General features: G+C 43.8%; 1 protein-coding gene across 1 annotated transcript in view; it reads right to left on the reverse strand.

The window, feature by feature from the left end:
* Positions 1-27,000, reverse strand: part of MTHFD1L (methylenetetrahydrofolate dehydrogenase (NADP+ dependent) 1 like) — a 184,451-nt gene that overhangs the window by 85,124 nt on the left and 72,327 nt on the right. Inside the window, 1 exon segment of the mRNA XM_053904385.1 lies at positions 24,213-24,324. Coding sequence (XP_053760360.1) covers positions 24,213-24,324 — 112 coding nt within the window.

Raw genomic sequence — 27,000 nt, forward strand, 5'->3', positions numbered from 1 at the left:
TGGTACCCAAAGCAGCACGGGCTACAGGCAGAGAACACGTGTTCGGGCATCGGGCCTCCCGAGAACCAAATGCTCACTTTCCACTGGGGGAGCCAGACCTCTAGACTTGACTTCCCAGCCTCCTCCAGCCAGGCATCTCATTTTTGCTTGTACCTTGGGGAAACTCGTCCTTGGACTCTGAGACAGAGTTCAACTGAGGCACCAACATCATTTCTCCCTAAGTATCTGGCTACTTGATGGGCCTGATGTCACAAGAACTGCTAATGGAATTTCCATCTGCGTTGTAACGCAAGGAATATGCGGGACTAGACTTCACTCTGAAGCACTGTGACTACAATTCCCCAACAGGGACAAAGGAATAGAAACTAGACTCTTCAAGCTGCCTCTTTCTGCCCTTGGTAAACACATCCATCCAGCTACAGCTATCTGCAGATAAACTCGGGGAAGACTCCATTCAAAGTCACAGAAGCACAAGAATTCTGAACTTGAGCTCGAGGCAGGCTAGCCTTTGAGCAGTTTGATTCTTTTTCCCCAGTGACTAGGAGGAGACTAAGGAAACCAGGATGGATCATTAATGAGAAGAGAAGTTCAGCATTATTACTACTGCTGGAAAAAAAAAAATTAAACTTGATGTCAAATATATTAATTTTGAGGATCTAGCTCATCTTAAGTCTCTGAAATTTTACCAAAACAATCAAATCTTTTCTGTTCCTTTGGATTTGTCTATTTAATCTATGTTCCTCCTTGGTTTTATTAAATGTCTCAAGGTCAAATTTCCTTAAGAGTATGTAGAACCAACCGGGCACATATTAGGGAATTTTCGTCGTAGTAGAAAGCATGAGAAAGTTACTGAGGATGTATCTGGGGAAAGGGAAGAAAAATAATAAGCAAAATATAAAAAAGGACACAGATCCACTTGAACCATATGTTTTCAGTAACGACAGAAAACTCTGGAAGTACCAGTAATGCTGTTTAGATGCACTTTAGTGTCAGGGACCCAGAATTTCCTTCCTCTGGAGTTAATTAGTAATAGACCCTGGTTCACATTGTTTGAAAATATCATTAATCATCCTGTTTTGTAAAATAATTCTGACCCAAGTGAAACTTCATTTTGGAAAAAAAAAAAAAATGTTCAAGACGCAAATTAAATTATACATGTTATTTTTACCTCCCTTATAAAACTCCCAAACTGAATTAAATTCACGAATCTATTATCCAAATAGCTCCCGTCTTCTTGCAGCGATCATGAGCATTTCTACAATGTCACTGCCATGACCGGGGTTTTAACCCTTCCGTTTTTAGCAAAACGGTGGTGTCCCAAAAGTTCTGGCTAGAGGCCTGGAATTTCGGGTGATCGCATGGAGGCAGAACTGTTCTCTTGCAGCTCCCGAGAACTGGACACAAGGAAAAGAACTCGAAGGAGAAACAAGCTTGCAAATGCTTTAACTTACCCTAAAATAATCGAAAGATGAAATAGAACATTTTTTTGCTGAGCATTTTATGAAAACAAACCCAAAGAGTCAAAAAGTAAAGATGTCAAAAGGTAAATATATTTTATCTGAAAGGTTCCCGGCTGGGGGGGAGGGGGGGAACCATAAAAAAAAAAAAACAAACCTACAATAGCTTTTTCTGCAAGGAAAAGAAACCCAGCAAGTGAAACTCAGATTACTGAGTCTGAGAACAAATTGAATATGCCAACATTCCTAGTATGACGCTTCTAACAGAAGAAACTAAGACAGACAGAAGGAAAGCATTTTACACTTGGAAGCTAGAAGATACTACAATGCACGTAACAAGCAGGCAGAGACCCATCAGTGTCTCAGAAAAGCAGCATCCTGGGTTGCAACCAGAATTTGAAAAAGAAAAAGAAAAAGAAACAATATAAGGACTATTAGGATACATCCCACGCAATGAGAGTAAGGAGTGTTGTTCCAGAAGACGTGATTCTGGTTTTGTGTACCTGCACACCTGTGTACACGTGCATTTGTGATAAAAAAAAAAAAGGTACTTCAGGCCTCGGGTTTGAGTCAAAACTGCCAAGAGTCACTGGCCCAGACTCTATGCAGATTTCTCATCTAGGAAGGGAAGAGGAAGAAATGCAGGTTTTACTGGTTTCTCACAAGAGCAACGATTTGGGCTTGGCTCTCTTCTGCTCAGGGCTGTACAAACAGAACAGCGAGCTCCCAAGGAACAATGACCCCAATCTCACTTTTATCAGTCATTACATTTGTGTTTAGGGTCAGAGGTGCAATGTTCCTCTCACTGATCCTGAGGCTGTATTTTTCGGTGTGGAGGCAGGAATGGTCTGCATTATCCTGCCTTCTACGTTTTCTTCAGTATGCGTGGCCCGGACAGGTAAAGTCCCCTGCCTGTCTGATGGGATTGGATCCTGAAAGGACTGGATTTTTTTTTTAAAGTTTATTTATTTTGGGGGGAGAGAGAGAGAGAGAGAGAGAGCGAGCAGGGGAGGGGCAGAGAGACAGAATCCCAAGCAGGCTCCACACTGTCAGCACAGAGCCCGATGCGGGGCTCGAACTCACAAACCGTGAGATCATGCCCCGATCTGAAATCAGGAGTCAGACACTCAGCTGATTTAGCCACCCAGGTGTCCCCAAAGGATTGGATTTTAAAATAAGAGGGGCACCTGGGTGGCTCAGGCAGTTAAGCGTCCAACTCTTGATTTCAGCTCAGGTCATGATCTCGTGGTTCGTGGGTTTGAGCCCCACATCGGGCTCTGCTCTGATGGTGCTGAGCCTGCTTGGGATTCTCTTTTCCTCTCTCTGCCCCTCCCCTGTTTGTGCTCTCTCTCTCTCTCAAAATAAACAGATAAACTTAAAAAAAAAATTGAGAACACACTGAAAAGACCAATAATGCATATTTACATTTGTAAAAAACTCAAAGTAAAGAAAATAACCTTGAAAAGGAGGGATGAGCATATTTTTTCTTTGGCTTATTTTCAACATGACCTTTTTATGCTTAAAAAATGAATATAAGGGGGCGCCTGGGTGGCTCAGTCAGTTAAGCGTCCGACTTCGGCTCAGGTCACGATCTCACAGTCTGTGAGTTCGAGCCCCGCGTCGGGCTCTGGGCTGATGGGTCAGAGCCTGGAGCCTGCTTCGGATTCTGTGTCTCCCTCTCTCTCTGCCCCTCCCCCATTCATGCTCTCTCTCTGTCTCAAAAATAAATAAAAATGTTAAAAAAAAAAAATGAATATAGGGGCACCTGAGTGGCTCAGTCAGTTAAGCATCTGACTTTTGATTTGCACTTAGGTCATGGTCTCACGGTCGTGAGTTCGAGCCCTGCATCGGGCTCTGCACTTAGAGCAAGGTGCCTGCTTGGGATCCTATCGGTCTCCCTCTCTCTGCCCCTCCCCCACTCACACTCTCAAAAAAAAAATGTTAAAAAAATTTTTAAATGACTCCATTATTATTAGTTTGGAAATGGAAATTTGGTGTGGAAATTTCTGGAAAATTTGATGCGAAAAACAAATCAGCAGCAACAAATCAGGCAATTGTAACCATATTCACTGTAATCTCTGTTCCTGGCTATCGCTCTGCTGTTGAGAGGAAAGACACCCCTTGAGAAGTCCAGGGAAAAAGTAACAAATAATCAGGAGTAAGTCTAATGTTCCCACCACCTGCCTCTACCCTATCCCTAAGCCCAGCAGGAGCTGAAGCGACAGCTTGGTATGCGTGTCATTTCGTATAAATGAGCCACAAGCCCTCAACTGGTCACCTCTCTCTCCTCTGCTTCTCTTGTATGTTCCCAGCCCGGCCTTTTATCTAAAAGTGGCGTCCCATTTAGGAAAAACTGATTAAGATATGATTGCTCGCGGGCACCTGGGTGGCTCAGGGCGTAATCTCGTGGTTTGTGAGTTCGAGCCCCTACATCGGGCTCGCTGTTGTCAGCCTGTCAGCACAGACCCTGCTTTGGATCCTCTGTCCCCACCCCCCGCCTCTCCCTGACCCTCCTCCGCTCACACTCTCTCTCAAAAAGAAAAAAAAAACATTAAAAAAAAAACAATAAAATAAGATTATTTGTTTTATACAGGGGAATGCTAAGTGTATATATACGTTCATTATCATGTTTATTATGCTGGCGAAAGAGAAACATTAAAACGAGGCTTCGTTACTTGCACAAATTATGCTGCTTGCACATTTGTGAGATGGGCCCGAAGGGCAGACAGGGGCTGCTCCCGCCAAGGACAGGGATCCCCATTTATACGCCTCTATCTCTAACATAATGGGTGTCACACTCTCTAGACACTTTTGTGTCCTGCTCTTCTCGGTGAACCTCATCCGGAGCATTTCCCGAAGACTTTTCACATCTTCCAAACAATATCTCATTTTTATAGTATTCCATTATAAGAGCGAGTCGCGATTTATAAAGCCACTCTTCCTTTTGGTCCTGTTTTAAGTTCTCCTTCAAAAAGGATCTGCGATCAACTTAAGAATGAAGGTGAGCCAGTCCGTTTGGCCGACTGAGAAGATGATCCCGGGCAGGTTTTTGGAGGGAAGTCAAAAGTCTGCTCTCCTCAACCTTGCCTGGCTACCCGGCAGGTGCTGTCACAAAGGAAATGGAGATGGTGACGTGCATGACTCGGCATTAACTCAACCGTGTGCCTGACAAGCCTCTTGAGCTGTGTCACGCTGCCAGGGGGTCATCAACTCGCCTTTGTGTTCGAAGGAGACCATGTAGAGTCAGAAAATGTCTTAGTTTCTCTTGTAGCTAAGTATGGCTACGGGACCAAGGTGATTAACTACCGGAAGTGGTGGGTGTAACTTCCAGGAAGGCTCCTCAAAAGGGGGTGGGCCTTTCTTCCCTCTTTCTGCTGGCTGGGATACAGATGTGATGGCTGGGGCTTCGGCAACCATTGTGGACTATTAGGCAGCAGAGAGTCCCTGACGATGGAGGAGCTGTCATTCCAGCCCAGGTTGCCTACCCCGGATTTCTTTTATGTGACAGAGAAATAAACTTGTATTTGCTTTGGGTCCCTTCCTTTCACTGTTGCTGTTATCTGTGGGTGAACCTAATCTTAACTGATGTGTTTGTGAAAACAGAGCCTATTCAGAAATATTAAAGCATTTTTCATTTCAGTCTGCACTTGATTTCATTCAACAGTATGCAGTGTTTTCTTTCTGTGTACAACAGTAATTCTGGGACTGAACTCAAGGTTCCATATCTAACTTAGAAAAGATGTGAGACTTGCTTAACGTTTTGCTGATGAAAGAGCTGAAATTTTAGAGGTTGAGATGTGCCCATAAATGCCCCAAAGCTATGTGATGCAAAGCAATTGGAAGAGGTCTGATCACAAGTTCCAGGCACAGAATTAAGGCTGAAAAGCAGGAAACAGCAGTACGTCAGTGTGCAACAGCACAGGATACACGTGTAGGACTCCAAGGGTTTTCTGCTCATCGGACTTCAAAGAACGGTTCTCGCTCTCAATTCCACCTCCTTTGTGTGTGTTACGTGCTAAACAAGGAAATGCTTTTTGGAGGCAAAAAAACCCTGTTTTTATAGTTGTTTTGAAAATGTTTAGAAGTTACATCATTAAATTATTGCCTGACCCTTAAAAAGTAATAACAGTCCACAGTCAACCAAAGCATTCGTGCAATTTTATAAAACAAACCAACAAACCAACAACAACAAAAAGGACTAAACAAGATGGGGGCGGGGGGGTGGAATCAAGAGAAGGTGCTCAGATTGCTGGTGTTTGACATTCAGAATTGTTCTTGTGCCTCGACGCTTGAAATCATGGAACAATTTTTTAAGAACCTCGTTCACTGGAGCCTAACTGAACAGAGAAAGGCTCAGCGGGTTCACCTGGCCCGACACCGTCAGCTCTTGTCCCTCCATCCATCACTTCTGCTGGACAGCAAGGCAAAGCCCTGACCCTCTAAACGTGACTATTAACATCCAGATTTAGCTCTAAGAAAAGCTAAATACTTGACCACATTCTAACGATGACTGCCAATCTGAGGCTCTGGTCGCAGCCTGTCTCCTAAATTACAGACCCGCATTTCCTCCCTGTCCCCGGCCCCCCGGCTCCCCCCCTCCCCGGCATGCAACACATAAGTAACAGACATTAACATTTGACCACAATTGCCTATTTTCCTCTTACAAAAGCGGTAAACAGCACAGAGAGAGCTGGGGTCGCCCATGCCCGGTCCCCAGTTGGGCTCCCTGTCCCCCCCCCCCCCCCCCCCCCCCCCCGCCACCAGAAAGGGAAATTGTTACCAACTTGGTGCTTCTCCAGGTCGTGTGTTCGTACTTGTACGTACATACAAAGGCATAAACAACATACAGTGCCGGTTTTGTGTTTTAAGAATGTGTTACATTGAATTTACAATCCCACAACCTGCTTTTTCACTCAACATTGTATTTCTGAGACCTTGTGTTGTGCAAATAGCCAGAGGTTAAGTCTTCTGGGTTTTGCAGCACCCACATCTTTACCCGCTGACAGAGTCCCTTCCTAGGCAGGGAGCCCCCCTGGACAGGACTGTGGCCCTTCCCCCTCCCTCACTATTGCACTTCAGGAAGGTGGAATGGCTTCCGAGAGGGGCAGGGGGGAGGGGGTAAGAGAAACACTACCTTCGTGGGGAGTCCCAGCAGCAATAACTGTGCATCATTCCGGAAGCCTTCATAGATTAGAAACTGTACTAACTCTTCTCCATCACTTGAAAGGATGTTGAAAACATACCTGCAATCTGTCTTCTCTGCCATGTCTCTGGGCTACCGGACCACTGGTGGTTCCTTAAGCACATACCGGCCTGTCTGCTCTCTCTGTCCTGCTTTATTTTACATGCTAACCAATCTTCACGGCTTGTCTCAAATGCCATCTTCTCAGGCTTCTTCCTGGAACTACTATTTAGAAATTGTCAGTTTACCTCCGCTATTAATTGAAAACATAATACTTCAGACTGGCTCTTAACCCCCTCCAAAATGACCTCATCTCACCATGAGATTCGCCCCTCTGCGTCTCCTACTCCAGCTATACCGTCCCCAGAATCCACCAACACTTTCCCACCTATGTCCGTTTGCTGTTCTGCCTAGGACTCCTTTCTCCCTAACTCTGCAGGTCAAATTCCCTCAGATGTTTCAAGTCAACTTTTCCTGTCTTAAAAATTACACAAGTCACATACCCTAATTACAAAAGTTTCAAGAACACCAGAAAAATAAAGTATAAAGTAAAAATCGCAAAGACCCCATTTCCCATTGAGAAATAAAAGCTATCATTTGACATACATTATTAAAAAGTAGGGGCGCCTGGGTGGCGCAGTCGGTTAGGCGGCCGACTTCGGCTCAGGTCATGATCTCGCGGTCCGTGAGTTCAAACCCCGCATCGGGCTCTGTGCTGACAGCTCAGAGCCTGGAGCCTGTTTCCGATTCTGTGTCTCCCTCTCTCTGACCCTCCCCCGTTCATGCTTTGTCTCTCTCTGTCTCAAAAATAAATAAATGTTTAAAAAAAAAGTAATCCTGCACCCCACCTGGGGCTTGAACTCATGAACCCAAGATCAAGAGTCATATGCTCTGCTGACTGAGCCAGCCATGTACCCCTGATTTATACCTTCTGTACCTTTTCATTTCATTTCATATACAGTATATTTATTTCAAAATTTTCAAAAATGAGAATTAAAAAATTGTTTTGTAACTCCATTTTTTTTAACTGTATATATTGTGAACATCTTTTCATGTTTCATATAAATCGATTCTTCCTAATAGCCTTGATGTTATATCAATAATCCTAAACTAGTTTTGCTTTTTTTCTTGAAGTTTTAATTTTCACATTAAAAATGTTCGTCTATGTTCATTCCTAATATATTGTGTTAAGAGACTATGAGGTTTGTGCTTTAAACTTAACAGCTGGGGTGCCTGGGTGGCTCAGGCGGTTGAGTGCGTGACTCTTGATTTTGGCTCAGATCATGATCCAGGGTCGTGGGACTGAGCCCCGCATCAGGATCCATGCTGAGTGTGGAGCCTGCTTAAAGTTCTCTCTCTCTTTCTCCCTCTGCCCCCTCTCCTGCTTGTGCTCTCTCTCTCTCTCAAACAAATAAATAAATAGAATTAATAGCCAACTGTCCAAACATCATTTAACCAATGACCCATCCACTAGTCAATCTGAAGGTCATGTGTGTCAAACTATTAATTTCTACATATAATGGAACAAGTCTATGTAGGGACACGTCAGAGGGTTTTTCGGTATCAGTTCTTTGCCAATCCCCTCTTTATTACTGTGGCAGAATTACTTTGTTTTGATATCAAGCGTTAGGTTAAGTCATCCATCACTATTCTTTTAAATTTTTTTGTCTCTCCGCATGAATTTATTTTTACAGAGTCTAGACCATGTTATTAATTTAGCCATGAGGTTCAATGTCCTGTGTAGCTTCACCTGGTAATGATATACTACAGCACAGTATAATATTGGATAGCTTAGGGTAGCATGGCATGGTATAGCACCCTAATTTTATATGTTGGTTCGACACAGGAGAATTTTTATTGTTTAACATGGCTTACTGCCATCCAAGAACACGGGGAGACCTCCCATCGACACAGGCCTTGCGCTGTGTCTTTCAATAAAACTTCGTAATTCTTTTTTCTCCGTGCTCATTTCTTGTTACATTTATTCCCAAGTACTTTATTGTTTTGGGGACACATAGAAGTAGGATATTCCCATTACAGTGTCTAACTTTTTATTGCTGATCTGAAGGGAAATTATGGACTTGTACATATTTATATTGTATCAAACTATTCAACCAGAACTCTGTCTAAAAGAAATACTTTAAATTTCCTAGTGATATAATCATACTGCATATAAATCAAATATTAGTCTCCTCTTTTTCAAGTTTTTAATTTTGTTACTGTTCTTGTTTCATTACGCTGGCTAGGACTTCCAGAATAAAGACAAATCACAGTGGTGATTGGCATTCTTGTCTTGTTTCTTTAAGACTTTAATGTTTAATATGACGCTGATTGTTAGTTTCTGTTTTATAATTCTACTTAAATTCTTCTTTTACATGAAGTCTTATTCCATTGAGATGCCTTTTTCATCCTCAAAGTTACTTCTTTACTCTGCCTTATTTTGAACATGATACTCAAGCACTTTGTAAGCAACCATAACTCTCTTAAACCTTGGGTAGTTTTTCAATTGGCATTTCTTATATCAAAGTATTAATGCATCAAACAACATTTATGGTTGAAGCTGGTGAGAGAGGAGGGTTTTAGAAAACAGTAATAATCAATGTTTCTTTCCCTGCTCCTCAAAAGATGTGAAAATTAGGTCCACAAAAGACTCAAACGTTCCTTACCCGATTACCAGTTTCTTAATATTCCTACTAGAAAATCTATTGTTTTCTTTGAAGAAGAACAGTATAATCTTGTAATTATACCAAACACTGCTCCAAGTTTAAGACAACCTCACGGAAGTACAATTTTCTAAACTATAATTTATATATTAGGTAAGGGTAATTTTACTCTCAGCCAAAATAGGGTAAAATAATACTCCTATAATGGAGATTTACAAGTTATTACACACTGGATCTTAATAAACTCCTTAAAATAGTCTATGCATTTTGTGAACTTCAGACCTCCAGCTTTAATCTCTGGATCACATTTTAAAATCATTTCATGTTAATTTACATGCCACTAATCTCTGCAAAACATGTTTTGACAAGAGCCTATTTTAACTCCACATTTCATGATGGTAAGCCGGATTACATGACGAGCACATTATTTAGAATATACATAAATCTTAACTAGGGATGGGCTAGAGAGCTCATTGAAAATAAATTCGCATTTTGTAAATGGAAACAGTCAAGGTCAGGTTAGACATTCCGAAAGTTCAAAACTTCTTTCAAAACTTTCCCCAGGGGTGTCTGGGTGGCTCAGTTGGTTAAGCGTCCAACTCTTGATTTCGGCTCAGGTCATGATCTCACGGGTTCATGAGTTTGAGCCCCGCATCGGGCTCTGCGCTGTCAGAGCCTTGGTACTCTGTCTCCCTCTCTCTGTCCCTCCCCCGCTTGCTCTCTCTACCTCTATCAAAATAAACTTAAAAAAATATTTCTTCTAATCAACACATATTGAAATTCATATTGTGTAATATAAAATACTTTTATGTCAAAATTAACATAGTATTGTTTTTTTGAAATTATACGTATAAGTTTGTAGTACATATAAGTCAGTCAAATTTGCTATAGAAAGAGGGAAGGGCGTATTGAGTTTAAGAATGCATTAGGGCACAACACCTGCTCAGTCACAGAGCTGGTAAGGACAGAGCTGGAATTTGAACCAGGGCTGTCCCTAGAATCCTTGTCTATAATTCTTATACTCTGAGATGAGAAAGTCGTGGACTGGTCCCCTCCCTGCCTCTAGGGAGTTCTCTGAATTGGGAAATTTATGTGCTATTTACGGAGAAACTGAGGATACAGCCTGCTGCGAACAGAAGGGACACTACAGCAAAGACACACACAGGAGAGGGCCACCGGGAGGAGAGTCAGGAGAGGCTGATGTTCAGAAAGAGCTTTAAGGAAGGGAGGAGTGCTGTGCGATGTGGCTAACAGCCGAGCAGGATGAAGGGTGAGAACTGACCATCAGAGCATGAGCGAGAACAGACCCCCAAATAAAACAGTGAAAGAAGCAGAATTCTGCACAAAGACAGCCACGGTCTAGATAAGCCACGGGGAGTGGCAGTGCAGCGATGGCAGGGAGGGGTGGGGACGTGCACAGCAGAAAGAGAAGAAACAGTTTGGAGAATGGCTCTTTCCAGAAGCGTGGTGGACCTCTGGACTCTGCAAGGTCTCAAGAGCTAAAAACTAAGAGTAACTCGTCTTCGTAGCATTACAACCGGTCTTAACAAAACGTTTTTAATGTTTATTTTGGGGGGGGGGGCATGTGCGAGGCAGAGGAGGGGCAGAGAGAGGGAGACAGAAGATTCGAAGCGGGCTCTGCACTGATAGCACAGAGCCCGACGCGGGGCTCGAACCCACGAACCGCGAGATCATGACCTGAGCCGAAGTCGGATGCTTAACCGACTGAGCCACCCAGGCGCCCTGGATTACAACCATCCTTTAAAAGGAGATGCCCACGCAGAAGTAGGGAAATATTAAAGCAAAAAGTGAATTATCTTTGCACGGGCATACTGGACATAATTTGAATTTTCTTCCTCTCTCATGAAAAGTTTCTGATTCTTCTATAATGATTAGAGTATTACTTTAACAAACAAAAGTTACACATATGTGGGAGGTCCTCAACGCATTTAAATTTTCCCTAGGTGAAACTCTTGCACTGGGAAATGAATGCAAGGGTATTGGACCTATATAGATTCTTCAAGCTGGCTAAAAGCAGCATCTACTAAATGGTTTAGCTACTCTATTTTTCCAAATCGCAAAATGATTTGCATCCTGCCTCTCTCCCCTTGGCAGTGATGGTCTTTCCCAAATAAGAAGCCCAATCCCTCATGTTTTGATTAGCATCCCTTTTGGCACCAAGACTAGATTTGAGATGATAAATATGCCAGTTGAATTTCAGACCATATGTTTTTAATTTTAATGTTTAATGCCACTGCAAAGTCGCTCCGCATTGTTTCTCAACAATGTGAGTTTAAGTATCTTCGGCTCTTTAGCGATCCAGAGTCGCACAAGGCTGAGGCAAGACAGGGAGATGCGCTGGGATGCTATCGTGCACTGTGGATCTGCTGGGCGCCCGGCTTTCTTCTTGGTAACCACAAAAAACTTCAAACAAGGCCTTCTAGAAGGAAGGTATCTGAAGCAATCCAGTCCCCTTAGATCTCTCAGATGCCCTCTGGATGGTCCCGACGCCTCTGTATGAGAAGGGACAACCAGTAGGGTTTCCCATTGCCAGAACTCAAATCCCTCTGTGGGTTTCATATGAGGTTTTTTTTTTTTTTTTAAATGTTTATTTATTTTTGAGAGAGAAAGAGAAAGAGAGAGAGCACGCAAGCGGGGGAGAGGCAGAGAGAGAGAGAGGGAGAGCCAGCATCCAAAGCAGGTTCCAGGCTTGGAGCCGTCTGCAGAGAGCCTGATGCGTGATTTGAACTCCCAGACCGTGAGATCATGACCTGAGCCAAAGTTGGCTGCTTAACCGACTGAGCCACCCCAGCGGCTATTTTTCACTTGAAAACGAATTAGTATTTGTGAAGAATTATCTTAAACGTAAAGATCCGTAGCACGCCAAGGTGCTAATAATAGCCGGCATCCACTGTTGAGTGTGCATCTGAGTCTGTACTTTTTCCAGCATTACCGCACCCCATCCACAGAGCAAGCCTCGCGGTAGGTATTGTAGAAACTGTGATTTAGGGAGGTTAGGTGAACTACCCAAAGACATGTCCAGCACACGGCGGAGGACATTCAAACGTAGGCAGCTGATGAGTGTTTTGGTTTGCTTTGGATATTCATTGAAAAGATATATGTGCTCCTAAGTTTATTGTAGCCTTGTTTTTTTAATTTTTTTTTTTTTAACGTTTATTTATTTTTGAGACAGAGAGAGACAGAGCATGAACGGGGGAGGGTCAGAGAGAGAGGGAGACACAGAATCTGAAACAGGCTCCAGGCTCTGAGCTGTCAGCACAGAGCCCGACACGGGGCTTGAACTCACGGACCACGAGATTGTGACCTGAGCCGAAGTCGGCCGCTCAACCGACTGAGCCACCCAGGCGCCCCTGTATCCTTGTTTTCAATAGCCAAGATAACGGAAGCAACTCTAGCGTCCATCGATGGATGAATGGGTAAAGAGATGTGGGGTGCGCGCGCACGCGCGCGCGCACACACACACACACACACACACACACACTGGAATACTACTCAGCCATAAAAAGGAATAAACCTTGCCATTTGCCATGCCAAGGATGGAGCTAGAGAGTATAATGCTAAGTGAAATAAGTCAGAGAAAGACAAATACCATATGATTCCACTCATACGTGAAATTTAACAAACAAAATGAACAACAACAACAAAACCCAGACTATTAAATATAGAGAGCTGGTGGTGGCCACAGGGGAGGTGGGGGGGGGGGGATGGGTGAAACAGGGGAAGGGGATTAAGAGCACACTTCTCACGAGGAGCACTGAACGACGTATCGAACCGTTGAAGCATTATATCGTACCCCTGAAACTAATATAACGCTGCATGTCAATTACACTTGAAAATAAAAACAAACATACAAACAAACCCAGGCAGCTGGAGCCTACAATTGAGTACATTTGGCTGCTCTGAGGAAAGTCATCTCCATTATCTTGATTTTTCAGTGTATATAGCAGGAAACGACCTACAAATGGTTACCGCCCAAAATAGGAACCCAAAAATGTTAGGGCAACTGAATAGTACTCAAACTGAATTCCACCAACGCTTTGAAAGATCAGGTTGTAAAATGTGGTGAGTGTTAATCAACAAATCCTAAGTTTAAAAAAAAAATTATGAAAGAGTTGACACACACAGAAGAAGATACGTAAGTTGGCAGCAATAATGAAAAAGTCTGAACATCCAGGACAGTGGGCACTTCGTGGGAAGGCAGAGAAATGGGGCCATGACTTTTCATACTTTACTATCCCAAAGGCACCACGGAGAAAAACAAACAGAAACCAGGCTTCTCATTAAAAACTCCTCAATTACTTTAGCGTAAGAAAGGGATGAATGTTTTGCAATCATTTCATACTCATTTGTTTTGGATTTTTCTTCTGCAACGCAATTCTAGAAAATTGGTTATCACCACGTACTCCTTTTTCTGCTGAGCGAGAGCATTAAAGGTCTAAAATTTCTGTTATCTTCACGAGTAAAGGGTTCTTTCTTCCTTATCTCAAAAAGTTTGGGATTTGATTTACATTTAAAGAACATATCAGCAATACAAATAGTAATCAAATAGAGAACCTGAAAGCATTGCACGTGAAGATAGTTTTATTCAAAGTATCTTGTGAGACAGAAAAGTAAATAGACCGGAAAATTTAACCCTTTCTTTTCAAAGGTCCGCGGGACCTTTTATGATAAATGTTCGGAATTGGACAACACAGGGTCAGCACAGGTCACGTCTCCAAAAACCAGGTCCCGCTGCCAAGGGAAGTTCAGCAACAGCAGGTCAACGGTCAGGGACAGACAACATGTGGATCCCCTTCTCGCAGAAAGTGCTGGTCTCCAAGGCTGATGAGCAGTGCCAGAGAAACCATCTGTTAGGCTGCTCTTCTCTGAGGAGGCAGAAGGGGGAGGGAACCCTCACGCTGCCAGAATAAGTGGATTAAAAAGCAGCGCCAGGGGCGCCTGGGTGGCTCAGTCGGTTAAGCGTCCGACTTTGGCTCAGGTCATGATCTCGCGATTCATGAGTTCGAGCCCCGCGTCAGGCTCTGTGCTGACAGCTCAGAGCCTGGGGCTTGCTTCGGATTCTGTGACTCCTCTCTCTGCCCCTCCCCTGCTCACACTCTGGGTCTCTCTTTCTCTCTCTCAAAAATAAATGTTAAAAAAAAAAAAAAAAAAGCAGCTCTAGATACAAGTCCCAGCACCTGCACTGGCCTTGGTCACCTCAGGGCATGGGATGAGGGGAGCTGAACTTCTAACTGATTTAAATCTATTGAGCTGACAGCCACCTCTGGAAGAATCACCAAGGAAGAAGAACTTTCACAAATGGTGAACTCAAGAAACGGGACAGCATAAACATAAACTGCGAGACAGTTAGAGACCTAAATGTAAGTGGCAACATTTTATAAGCCAATACAGATTTATAGAGTATCTTTATGATTCCAAAAGCAGGAATCGTGAAGAGAAAGGATGGAAAAAGAAAAGGTACAATGAACACATTTAAAAGATAAGCCACACGTGGGAGAAGATATCTGTAACGCATAATGGCCAAGTGTTCGTGTTCAGAAAATATAACCCCTAACATCTTACTCCTAGGAACAGACCCTCCACGACTTTTACGCTTATTTTCAGAGACCTAAATGATAATGTTCCCGGTAGCATTATTTGTACCAAATACCAAGGGTACCAAAAGGAATCTCAGTGCCCCTGAAGGAAGAACGCACAAACTTATGTGCTATATTCATGCCACGGAAGACTGCCCTGTGGGGCGGAGGAGGCTTACTTGATCACAGTTACTTCGATAAATGCGGAAATGTAAGGTTGAACAAAAATAGCACGCCTCCTGCTTTTGAGTGGCCTACGACGTTTTCATTCTCTTTACTTTTTTAAAAAACATTTTTTGAATGTTGGGGGAAATAAAAAGGAGGAAAAATACTTCACCGCATGTGAAAATTACATGAAATTCACATGTCAGAGCCCATGAATAAATCAATCTATTGGAAACCGGCTTCCTTTATTCGTGTAGGCCTTCTCTACGGCTGCTTTTGCAGTTGAATATTTGCAGAGAGGCTATGACTCACAAAGCCTAAATTATCGGTCTTGCCCTTCACAGCAAAAGTTTGCTGAACGCTATTGCAGCACAATGCAGGTAGTAAGATTTATTAATGTATAAAATGCTACAATCACATGCTGTATATCCGTGGTTCTCAAATTTATGTGCTGAGGTATCCTGAGGCACCACACTGAACTCAGAGGACCCGTGGGTTATTTTCAATTTTGGAAGGAAACTCGGTAACACTCGACATCTGTTGAACCCTACAAGTTCTACTACTTTGAGGTACTTCGCGGTCTCAATTTTAACGCTCCATGGTCCTTTCAATGACATCATATATTTGTGGAGCCAAATTTTTGGCAGTTGCTGCAGCAAGAGCAGGAATGGTGTGAAAACCAATGCGGAACAGGAAATGAGCTCTGAAGTGTGGACCAATCTGAAGGAATGAGAAGTTCAGTGCTCAACAAGGACCCACATCTTATTAATAAGCTACAGTGGCTATTTTATTTGTTAAAAATGTGTATTGATTGGGGTGCCTGGGTGGCTCAGTCGGTTAAGCGTCCGACTTCGGCTCAGGTCACGATCTCACGATTTGTGAGTTCGAGCTCCGCGTTGGGCTCTGTGCTGACAGCTCGGAGCCTGGAGCCTGCTTCGGGTTCTGTGTGTGCTTCTTTCTCTGCCCCTCCCGAACTTGTGCTCTATGTCTCTCAAAAAATAAATAAATGTAAAAAAAAAAAAAATTAAAAAAAAAAAAAAGTATTTACTTATTTTGAGAGAGAGAGAGAATGAACAGGAGAGGAGCAGAGAAACAGGAGGGAGAGAATCCCAAGCAGGCTCCGTGCTGACAGTGTAGATCCTGATGTAGGGCTCGAACTCACAAACCGTGAGATCATGACCTAAGCTGAAATTAATTAAGTCAGACGCTTAACCGACTGAGCTACCCAGACGCCCCTATGGTGGCTATTTTTTTTTTTAATGTTTATTTTTGAGACAGAGAGAGTCAGAGCATGAACAGGGGAGGGGCAGAGAGAGAGGGAGACACAGAATCCGAAGCAGGCTCCAGGCTCCGAGCCATCAGCACAGAGCCCGATGCGGGGCTCGAACCCACGGACCGTGAGATCATGACCTGAGCCGAAGTAGGACACCCAACTGACCAAGCCACCCAGGCGCCCCATATGGTGGCTATTTTAAAATGAAATAATATTTTTCTTTCAATGTATATGTATCCTTTTTTTTTTTTTTTTTTCCAGACAGCTACTAAGTTGTCAGGACATAAACATCCAGGAAGTTGCTCGGACCTAACTACTTAATAAATGGAAGCATTAAGTATTTCTCTTGGCCCAACATGCCTTAGGAAATAGTTGCTGTGACACAACATGAACAGAGAAGGTCCGAGAATCTCTCTTGTAGATGTTTTGTGGATACATACTTAAGTAATAAAAGCATAAACTCTTCCCGGAAATGATAATCCCTAACTTAGGATAGTGGCTTCCTCTAGAAAAGTGCAAAAGGGAATGAGACTAGGGAGGGACTCACAGGGACCTCAACTCTGTGTCTAATGTTTTATTAAAAAAAAAAAAAAGGGGTGCCTGGGTGGCCCAGTCGGTTGAGCGACCGACTTCAGCTCAGGTCATGATCTCATGGTTTGTGGGTTCGAGCCCCGCGTTGGACTCTGTGCTGACAGCTCGGAGCCTGGAGCCTGCTTCGGATTCTCTGTCTCCCTCTCTCTCTGCCCCTCCCCCACTCATGCTCTGTCTCTGTCTCAGAAATAAATAAACATTAAAAAAAATTTAAAAAAAGCAAAAAAAAAACCACTAAAGCACTCACAGCAATATGTTGTGGTTCTGACACAGCTGAGTGAGTGATGGGAACACAGGCATTTATTATACTAATGAGCCTATACTCCTGGATACTGTATACTCAGAATATTTCATTTTTCCCCCTCACTTATTTTTTTGAGGGCAGAGGAATGGCTGGTGAAAGAAGGGAGGGCGTCTTTACACAAAAGCATGGGAAGAGGAAGGTGGGCTGGAATAAAGAGCGGCAATGGGAGCGAGGGCGAAAGAAATTAGGTCTCAAGGTACATCAGAGAAACCCGAACTTCCGTGACCACGAAAACCACCTTCTCTTACTGGGCTTCCTGAACACAGCGGTTAAAGAACAGCACTGGTGATTAGGAGTTTCCCGAAGGTTAGCACGTGACCAATATACCTCTGCACTTCCCGTCCTTGCTTTAATTACGGATACAATCACTAGAGAAAAAAAAAAAAAGTGGGAGGTATCCTAACAAAAGTAGAGCCTGGGCTGAGATCTGTGTTTCTAAATAATGTAAACAGAGTGAGGTCGGGGACAATTCCAGCTTAGAAAGCTGGAAGGCTACTTGACATCAGATTTTTTTAAAGGCTGGGTGAAATTCTCAGAATGTTTAGTTTGGTCTGGTCCTCTTCTCTCCAAAATGAAAGGATACTTAAAATTTGATGGCAATGAAAACGGAAACAGACAATACGCTGGTGACTGGGGGGCAACTGCCAGCGGAGGTTCCCGAAGCCCAGGGAGTAAGATCTAAACGGTTTGCAAAAGGGGCACTGGACAAGGAAGAGGACCGTTAAGAAGATGCAACTCAGTAAAGAGAGAGGAGAAAATCACTGCAGACAGAGTCAAGTGATGATGTGCATAGGCTTTGGTGCAAGGGGGGCCCTGAGGTTGTACCCTCCATCACTGACTGGGTGAATGTCAGAGGACACAGTTTGTAATCTCTCTAGGCTTCAGTTGTGTCATCTGTAGAACAACGATACCAGCACCCACCCCACCGAATGGTCTCAGGCCTCAGAGGGAATGCATATGGCGACCGGGCTGGGATACAGGTCTGGAGCTCGGGAACCCGTTCAGAGAACGGCAGTGTTTGTAACGAACATATTAATGAGGCCTTGTTTCCCAATCTTCCTCGGTTTGTCTTGGAATGACCATGGTTATTTATTCTGAACTCTAAGTCCTCATCGTGAAATGTTCAGGGCAAAGCTCAGTGGATGATTCAATTGGGCATTGGTCTAATGTGCCCTTTTGTTGTACTATCTTCTCGTGCTTATGTACCCAGGCGGCGTGTGGAGAACCCGCTGTGGGTTTGTGTTCAGGTGACAAGAAGACACACAGTCAATTTAGGCAACATCTTGACCAGCACTTTGGAAGAGGGCACTGAACGTCAAATGTGGGTGGAACTTCAAAAGCCACCAAATCTTCGTATAGATCATTATTAAGCAAGTATGGTGAAATGGCGCATGGCATCCATTGGGCCACGAGAAGAAGACCCTGAGTCTTTATCTTTTTTGGGTCGTGGACACCTTTGAAAATGTAATGAGAATCAGGGAGCCCTTCTGTTGAAAAAAAAAAAAAAAAATACAGGGGTGCCTGGATGGCTCAGTCGGTTAAGTGGCCAACTCTTGCCTTCGGCCTGGGTCATGACCTCAAGGTTCATGAGATCGAGCCCCGCGTTGGGCTCTGCGCTGACCGTGTGGAGCCTGCTTGGGATTCTCTCTCTCTACCCCTCCCCCACTCTCTCTCTCTCTCTCAAAATAAATAAGCTTAAAAAAAACCACACCATATATTTATGTATATAACTCTGTATTTAATTATGGGAGGGATGGCTGGTAACCACCAGTTAAGAACTCCTGGCTATAAAGACGTACCAGCGTATGCTGAAGTCCAGAGTGAAGGAAAGGTATTCACTCGAAATGGGAGTCAAAACCAAGTTACGAAAACAGAAAGCAAATTTAAAAAACCAAGGATCCTGTGTAAGTTTGAAATCCTTACAAATAGTTTAAAAATGAGATGATTTATTAAAGCCTGGAAACTCAATGTTGTTTTCTTTTTCTTTCTTCTTCTCCTTTTTCAAAATATAACCCATGATTAGGGTTTGGTGCCGAAGAAATGTTTGCTTTCATAGCAACGAGTGGAGGTTAAGTGGACTCCCATCAGGACTACTGGCTAAAGGAGAAATAGAGATGGCGATCACGGGGACCACAGCATGCTCCCCCAAATTCTCATGGACTATTCTGGTCAAGTCTGAGAAATTTGCGCAATCACGTTTGGCTGGTGAAAAGCGGGGGGTTGAACTGAACTGGGTAGGTTCACTTGTACACAGATTTTCTTTTCGATACCTGCAGTATTATAAAAATATTTTCTTTCCCTTATGATTTTCCTAATATATATTTTTTTAACATTTGTTTTTGAGAGACAGAGTGAGACAGAGCACGAGTGGGGGAGTGGGGGGGGAAGGGGTTGGGGGGAAACACAGAATCCGAAGCAGGCTCTAGGCTCTGAGCTGTCAGCACAAAGCCTGATGCGGGGCTTGAACTCACGGACCGCAAGATCGTGACCTGAGCCGAAGTTGGGCCGCCCAACCGACTGAGCCACCCAGGCGCCCCTCCCTTATGATTTTCTTAATACTATTTTATCTAGCTGGCTCCACTGTAAGGTTACAGTGTATGATACACACAATACACAAAATATGTGTTCGTTGACTGTGTTTGGGCTCTTGTCAACTGTAGGCTATTAGTAGTTAAGTTCTGGGGAGTCCAAAGTTACATGCGGATTTTCAACTACGCAGGATGGAGGTCGGTGCCCTAACCCCCAACTTGTTCGAGAGCCAACTGTAATCAAATAAACTTCACTCGATTTTAAGTCTAAATGGAATATTGATTCCATTATCTTGGAATAATTATTGCAGAGTAGACAAAATAATTCCCTTCCTGTGTGTGCTGGGACACAGAAATACCTTAGACTAAATGTACTTCATGAAACCTGCAGTGTGCGGAAAATTGTAAGAGATGCCCGTCATCTCTGAAGGTTCTTCATTCATCAGTATGATACCTAATCTCATACGTGCATTGTACTTCCATCGAGATTCTCTTTATGGGCTTATCTCTCACACCACATTGTAAATTATTGCAGGCCAAGAAACATGTCCTACATATCTGATTCCAAGCTTCTACCATACGTTACTTGACATATAGCAGGAGCTCAATGAACGTGTACTCAAGTAAATTATTCCAAAGGACTTAAATAAATCTTCGGTTACTTCTTCTCCAGGGTATTACATAGAACTGAAAATGCCAGATCATTTGCCCACTTTCAGTCTGACCCAGAAATTCTGTCAGATTGCTCTTTCTCTGTGAATTACCCTTTCAAACCCTTTGCCCATTTCTCTACTGGATTACTTGCTTTAAAAAAATCAATCTATAATCCTTGGTGGTTCATATATACTCCAATTGTTAGTCATTTGTCTATTACCTCTGCAAATGTTTTTTCATACTCACGCTCTTGTTTTTTAAATCCCCTATCTTTTATCAGACACAATTTATTTTTATTAAAAAAATTTTAATGTTTATTTACGTTTGAGACAGAGAGAGAGAGAGAGAGAGAGAGCACGTGCGCACGAGCAAGCGGGGGAGGGGTACAGAGAGAGGGAAACGCAGAATCCAAAGCAGGCTCCAGGCTCTGAGCTGTCAGCCCAGAACCCGACGTGGGGCTCGAACTCACAGACCGTGACGTCATGACCTGAGCTGAAGTTGGACACTTAACTGACTGAGCCACCCAGGTGCCCCCACAATTTATTTTTAAATATAATCCAAATTATCAATCTTCTTCTCCTAGGTTTGGGCTTCTTACACAGTAAGAGAGACAGACTTCTATAAACAATGACTCTTCTAAGGGTGTACATTTTCCCACAGGCTTCAGATAAACCTAGGTCTCCTGCATTTATCTTCCTTGAGACGATGTTAAAATGGGGCTCTTTTGGTTTCCCTTTTGTCTGAAGCCCCCAAACAGTGTCAGTTGTTCTCGCACTAAAGGCTGATACTAAACCTAGCAACATTTGCAAAGACATTGTTTAGAAACAGATTCTGCATCCTTCAGCCCAACAGCTCCCTTGAAGTTTCAAAGTTAGAAGCCACGAAAGGATTTCTTCAAAGAAAATGACCAGTGTGCAGAGTCCCATTGCCCACCCCCCGGTGGAAAGGGTGCAGAGCTAGAGAGTGAGGCTTTAGAAGCAGGACTGGAAAGGCTCACTGAGGCAGAGACCCACAGTGGTCGACTGGGGATGAGTAAGCCTGCAGGCTGAAAGGAAACAGCCCCTGGCAAAAGAACAGAGACTCAAGTGAGACGTGTGTAACTGTACTCCCACCAACGGGAAGAACACGGGTTGAAGGTCTATGATGCCTGGAGATCAGGTATTGAATTAGCAGCGGGACTGTCTAAAAAGGATATTGCGCGGAGGGTTTCTGCCAAGAGTGTGGGTCCTCTGCTGGAAGAGACCGGATGGGTACCACTGAATGTCAAAGCTTCAACCCTGGAGGGGCCAGAGGCAGACTGAGGGACTAAGGACAAGATGATGGGGGACAGAGAAGAAGCCACCTTCCCCTTCCCGTTATCGGTCAAAGGCAGGTCCAACGTAAGAGAGAGGAGAAGCTTACATATGGATGAAAGTTGGAGTTGTCTTATTTTTGTGCGAGACGGCACACACGCTTTTTAAAATTAAAATGAGGCTATTCTTATGGCAGAAAGTGATCAGAGGAATTAAAAAATTTTTTTTTTAGAATTTCAGTTTCGCAAGATGAAGAGTCCTTGAGATGGATGGTGATGATGGTTCTGTAATAACACGGAAGCATTTGACTACTGAGTGGTACACTTAGTCATGGCTAAGACGATCAATTCTATGTTAGATGGATTCTCCCACAGTTAAAAATAAACTCACTAACCAAAGGAAAAGAAGAAACAAAAGAAAAAAAGGGAAAGTTAACCTTGATTAGTCACGTATCGGCGACGGAGAGGATGATAATGATAAGTGGTTTAGAATTGCTCTCACCCCTTGTCAGGCGCTGTGCGAGGGCTTAGCGTGCACAGTCTCACTTAAACCTGATTTCAAAGCTGTGAAGCGAGTCTTATGTAAAGACCTATTCTACAGATGAGGAAACTGAGGCTAAGAAGGGTTAAGTTACCTGAAGTGACCCAACTTGGAAGGAGCCAGATACCAACTCTCGAGCCGGTCCCCTAAACCATCTGGCAGGGGACAGATTTCCGGCACTGACTTTTCCCCCCGCTTACAGCCCCTTAAGACTAGAAGAGGTCACAGAAATCATCAGCGAAATCACTGACATTTCCCTGGTCCTCCATGGTTTACACAGCAATTCCTAATTTGATAGTACTCATTACATTACTGCAAGGTATTCTATTACCAAAAGAGGAAGTTGAACCCTGGAGAAGTTAGGTAACTACCAGTTAGGGTCATGATCCCCCAGCTTCGATCTCAGGGTCACGGCTGCCCATCCACACGCAATTCCTCGTCTGGTCCAGTTTCTCACTTTTCACGTGAGAATGTCTCCCAGGGACACGCCCAGAGAGGCTAATGGTGTGTCCAAGGTCACACGGGAAGCTAGTATGTTTTGCACGCCCCCTCAGCATACACCTTTAAAGATGCTTTGCCACGGAAACGCGTATTCTAGAAATACATGAGGACAAAGTAAAGATCGGTACAGAGAGCTCTGTCGGCACAAAACAGAGTGCTTTCTTCTAGAAGCTCTTTTATTTGTGGAGTGGATGCGTCAGGACCACCACTTCACAGAAGCACCCCGCTTTTCAGTGCCTGCCCTGTGCAGACTCCTTGTCCATTAGCTCTGCAATTATGCTGTGATCGATCGAGCAAATCCATTTCGACGGCATGTCTAGCCAGTCTTATAGTGGATTTGGTACCCCAGCAGCCAAGTACAGACCCGGAGGAATGAACCACATAAATTCTCATTTGATCCGGACTGCATGCCTACAGGGAGTTCTTAAAAACAGTCTCAACAACCCTGAATGAACTTTATAATGGCTGGGCAGAACCTTTTCTAGTGGAAGAACTCACTTCTCTGAGGTCGATAGGAGGCTCGTGATTAGCGCGAAAGCCACGACCGTGAGACTTGATTGACGATTACAGGCACCAACATGGCGAGTGGAAATCACCCGTTGGTGCGTGAAGATCTGCCGGTGCGGTCTGTCTGATGCCAGATTCTGGCGTTTAGACCAAGACTCCTTGTTACCTGTTTGTCTTTTGTTGCCGTAACCTCGCGGGGGGCATCGGGGCCAGCAGTAGAATGTAGTCTACGGCAGTCGCCCCCCCTTTCCGTCTGGAATGGCCAATGGAAACCAAAGAGAAGCAGACACGGCCACGGGGAGCTTGGCAGCAGCAGACAGTGTGAAGTCCTACCAGTGAAATCTTCCAAGTCCATGGGCGGCAGGCTCCCCTCCGTCAGACACAAACTAATCCTCCGATCTGAGGAAGAGCAAACTGATTTCTACTGCTAATGACGGCGGACGTTTGGTACTTCTGTTACTCACACACAGATGACAACTCCGTACCTACGCTCCACGAGGGCCGGGCCGGGTCTGCTTCGCTCGTCATGTGTTTCCAGGCTCCGAGTGGCATGCCTTGCACATGCTAGGTTCGCGATAAATATTTGCTGAATGGATCAATCATCTCACTTGGTTCTCATAATAACTCTACGAGGTTTGAAACCATGTTGCAATCACCGCTTTACAGAGGAGAAAACTGAGGCTCAGAGGGTCGCTAAAAATGTGTCCCAGATCGCTCTGCCAGCGAGTGTCAGGCCTCATATTCAAACCCATACGGACTTGACGTGAGAAGCTATGGTTCCATCACCACATCTAGTATAGACCAGACCACAGGGCTTTTCCAATATTGAGACCCTCTGTGAAAGGTGGGTCTGAGACAGTATGTTTCAGGTTAGAGTGGGTATCGCTGTTTTTCTGCCACCGACTTTTAGACCTCTTCCATATTCTACAACAACTAAATTTACAAAGAAATGACTTACCCACAAATCCTTCTTCGCCAACCAGTTTCAACGCGATTTTGTCAGCCAGCACTGAAGAGTTGCCATGGGCGATGTTAGCAAAGGGGCCAGCGTGCACAAACACAGGTGTTCCCTACGGAAGTTGAAGGACATATTAAAACCCCCAAAGACAAAGGGAGGAATGAACCAAGGCGGTGAGTCACCGAAGCCATTCTGCTTTTATCAATACTGCACAGTCAGTGTACAAATTCTCGGGGCGCCTGGGTGGCTCAGTCGGTTAAGCGTCCGACTTCAGCTCAGGTCATGAGCTCGCGGTTCGTGAGTTCGAGCCCCGCATCGGACTCTGTGCTGACCGCTCAGAGCCTGGAGCCTGTTTCGGATTCTGTGTCTCCCTCTCTCTCTCTGACCCTCCCCCGTTCACGTTCTGTCTATGTCTCAAAAATAAATAAACGTTAAAAAGAAATTAAAAAAACCCCAAATTCTCTCAAAGAAAATGAAAACACCCCGACTCTCCCAAAGGGCCAAATTCCTGGTGTATTCTCCAAGAGTGGTCATCCGACATTTAATGCTGAACTAGGAGAAAAGCTGTAAGAATTGATTATTTCCTACTATAACTTTGAGAAAGCACTCAGCTGACTCACTGACTGTGAAGTAAACTATTTACCTCCCTTCACAGTATTTGGCATTACAGTTTTTAAAGGAACAGAATTAGACCCTGATGGTCTAAGAGGCTTATTTAGGTGTATTTTTTCGTTCCAAAAGAAGTCAATCACTTCTAGAAAAATCGAAAGAAAGCAAAAAAAATCAATACAATTAATGAGCTGTGTGGAATGGCAGGACAACCATGTAACGTTGAAGTTCACTAGAGCCTAATTTTATATTTACACAATAAATTTGCTCTTCTGATTTGTAAAAATTCTATCTAAGTCTTTCTCATTGTTTCACTGGCTTCCATGTTAAAAACCCGGTAACTATTCAGATAATAAAAGCAAAGAAAATTGTCCCTCTTGGTCAAATGCTAGAGCAATTCTTACTAAACAGGCAAAAGAAAACCCCACAACAATATAAGGGAATTATCAAAACCTTTAGATTTAAGTCGGTAAAGAAAATCTGCCAATATATTCACTCTAAATGCCATTTCTACACTTGTCCTTCATCAGGGAGAGCAGACTGTGGCCCTATCTAAAGGAATTTATCCACATGCAATCAAATGCTCAGGTTTTATTTCGAGCCCAGCCAGGGCCACTGGGGTCTGTATACACGAAGCCATGGCCCCACCTGTGAAAATACAGGCTGCCCCTTTACTGACAGGAGGGAAGACAGGGAGTGATGTGGCGTGGGGGGGGGGGGGGGGCTGGGAGCCATGGAAAATTCCCATGAACCATGATGGGCTGCTGGCGGAACATATTTCAAAGATGAGAAAGCTGAACAAAAGCAGGAAGAAAGGCAGTGAAAGAAAAGTCATCTCTGAGAATGAAAAAGAGAAGAGTTTATCAAAGCCACTCTGTGAGTTCTCTATTTACTTTTCTTCCCGAAGTCCTCAGGAGGGACAATGACACGGTCCTCGTGAGGTCATACAAATGTCTGTAAAAATAAAGCTGGGAATCTGAAATCCAAACATAGGTGCCGACAGATATATTTATGTGTGTGTTTAGTGTCCAGATCTCTCTGTGTACCTATCTGTAATTTCTCACTTCTGTACAGATGAACCTTTTATTTATTTTTTATTTTTTTTCAGTATTTATTCATTTTTGAGAGGGTGAGACAGAGCACGAGTGGGGGAGGGGCAAAGAGCGGGGGAGACACAGAATCCAAAGCAGGCTCCCGGCTCTGAGCTATTAGTACAGAGCCTGATGCACGGCTCTAACCCATGACCTTCAAGATCATGACCTGAGCCGAAGTCTGATGTTTAACCTACTGAGCCACCCAGGTGCCCCACAGATAAACCTTTTAAATGCTCTGAAGAAAACACTAAGTCTCCATCACCATCTCCCCTTGCCGTCCTGGAATATGGCTGCCTGTGTTAAGGTAGCAGAGCCGGGGAAAGCGTAGTGGGGACGTCACAGGCTCCATCCCTGGGAAGGCAGATGCCTTCACTTGTCTACACACAGCAGCACTCAGTGGGTCCACTGGTCTGAGAAGCATCAAACACTGGTCTGGTGGTGGTAGCTGTGACAGGGTATGACTGGATCAGCATCAACACTTCACTATTCCTGAGATAACCACTGTAAGGACTAGATCGGCAGTGTTTTAATTTAAAACTAAAGGCCACACAGCAGGTTAATTACTAAAGCAGCATTAGAGCCTTGGTTTTGAAATTCCTATAGCACGGGGTCTGAATGGAAAACTTTATAGATCATTGTTAGACATTCAAATCCAGAGATGCTCACACACTCACCTAATATTTGCGGCTATGATACAGTACAGTGAGTTGAATGCTTAGTCTAAGGAGCTCTGTGACTGGTCCAAAGATATAGAAATACCTACCATGAATTCAATACTTTATTTCATATGCAGAACACAGAGGAAAATAATGCAGGACCCGTCTTGGTTTCTCATGATGACAAGGCTATGGATATCCTCCTTAATGGACTTTTCCAATTTTTCCAAAGATTAATACCTCAATTAATCATTTGCTTACCAGAGCCCTCAGAGAGCTTTGTATAAAAGAGCCTCCTCAGGGTTGTGAGTGCAAGCCCCCATGTTTAGTATAGAGATTACTTAAAAACAAAACAAACAAAAAAAAACCCCCAAATCTGAATATTTTCTAAACAAGGTGCCGCATACGGCAGCGTGCCTTGAAAAAAGA

This window comes from Panthera pardus, unplaced genomic scaffold (genome assembly GCF_024362965.1).
Source record: "Panthera pardus isolate Hobbes unplaced genomic scaffold, ASM2436296v1 HiC_scaffold_17, whole genome shotgun sequence".
NCBI classification, from domain to species: Eukaryota; Metazoa; Chordata; class Mammalia; order Carnivora; family Felidae; genus Panthera; species Panthera pardus.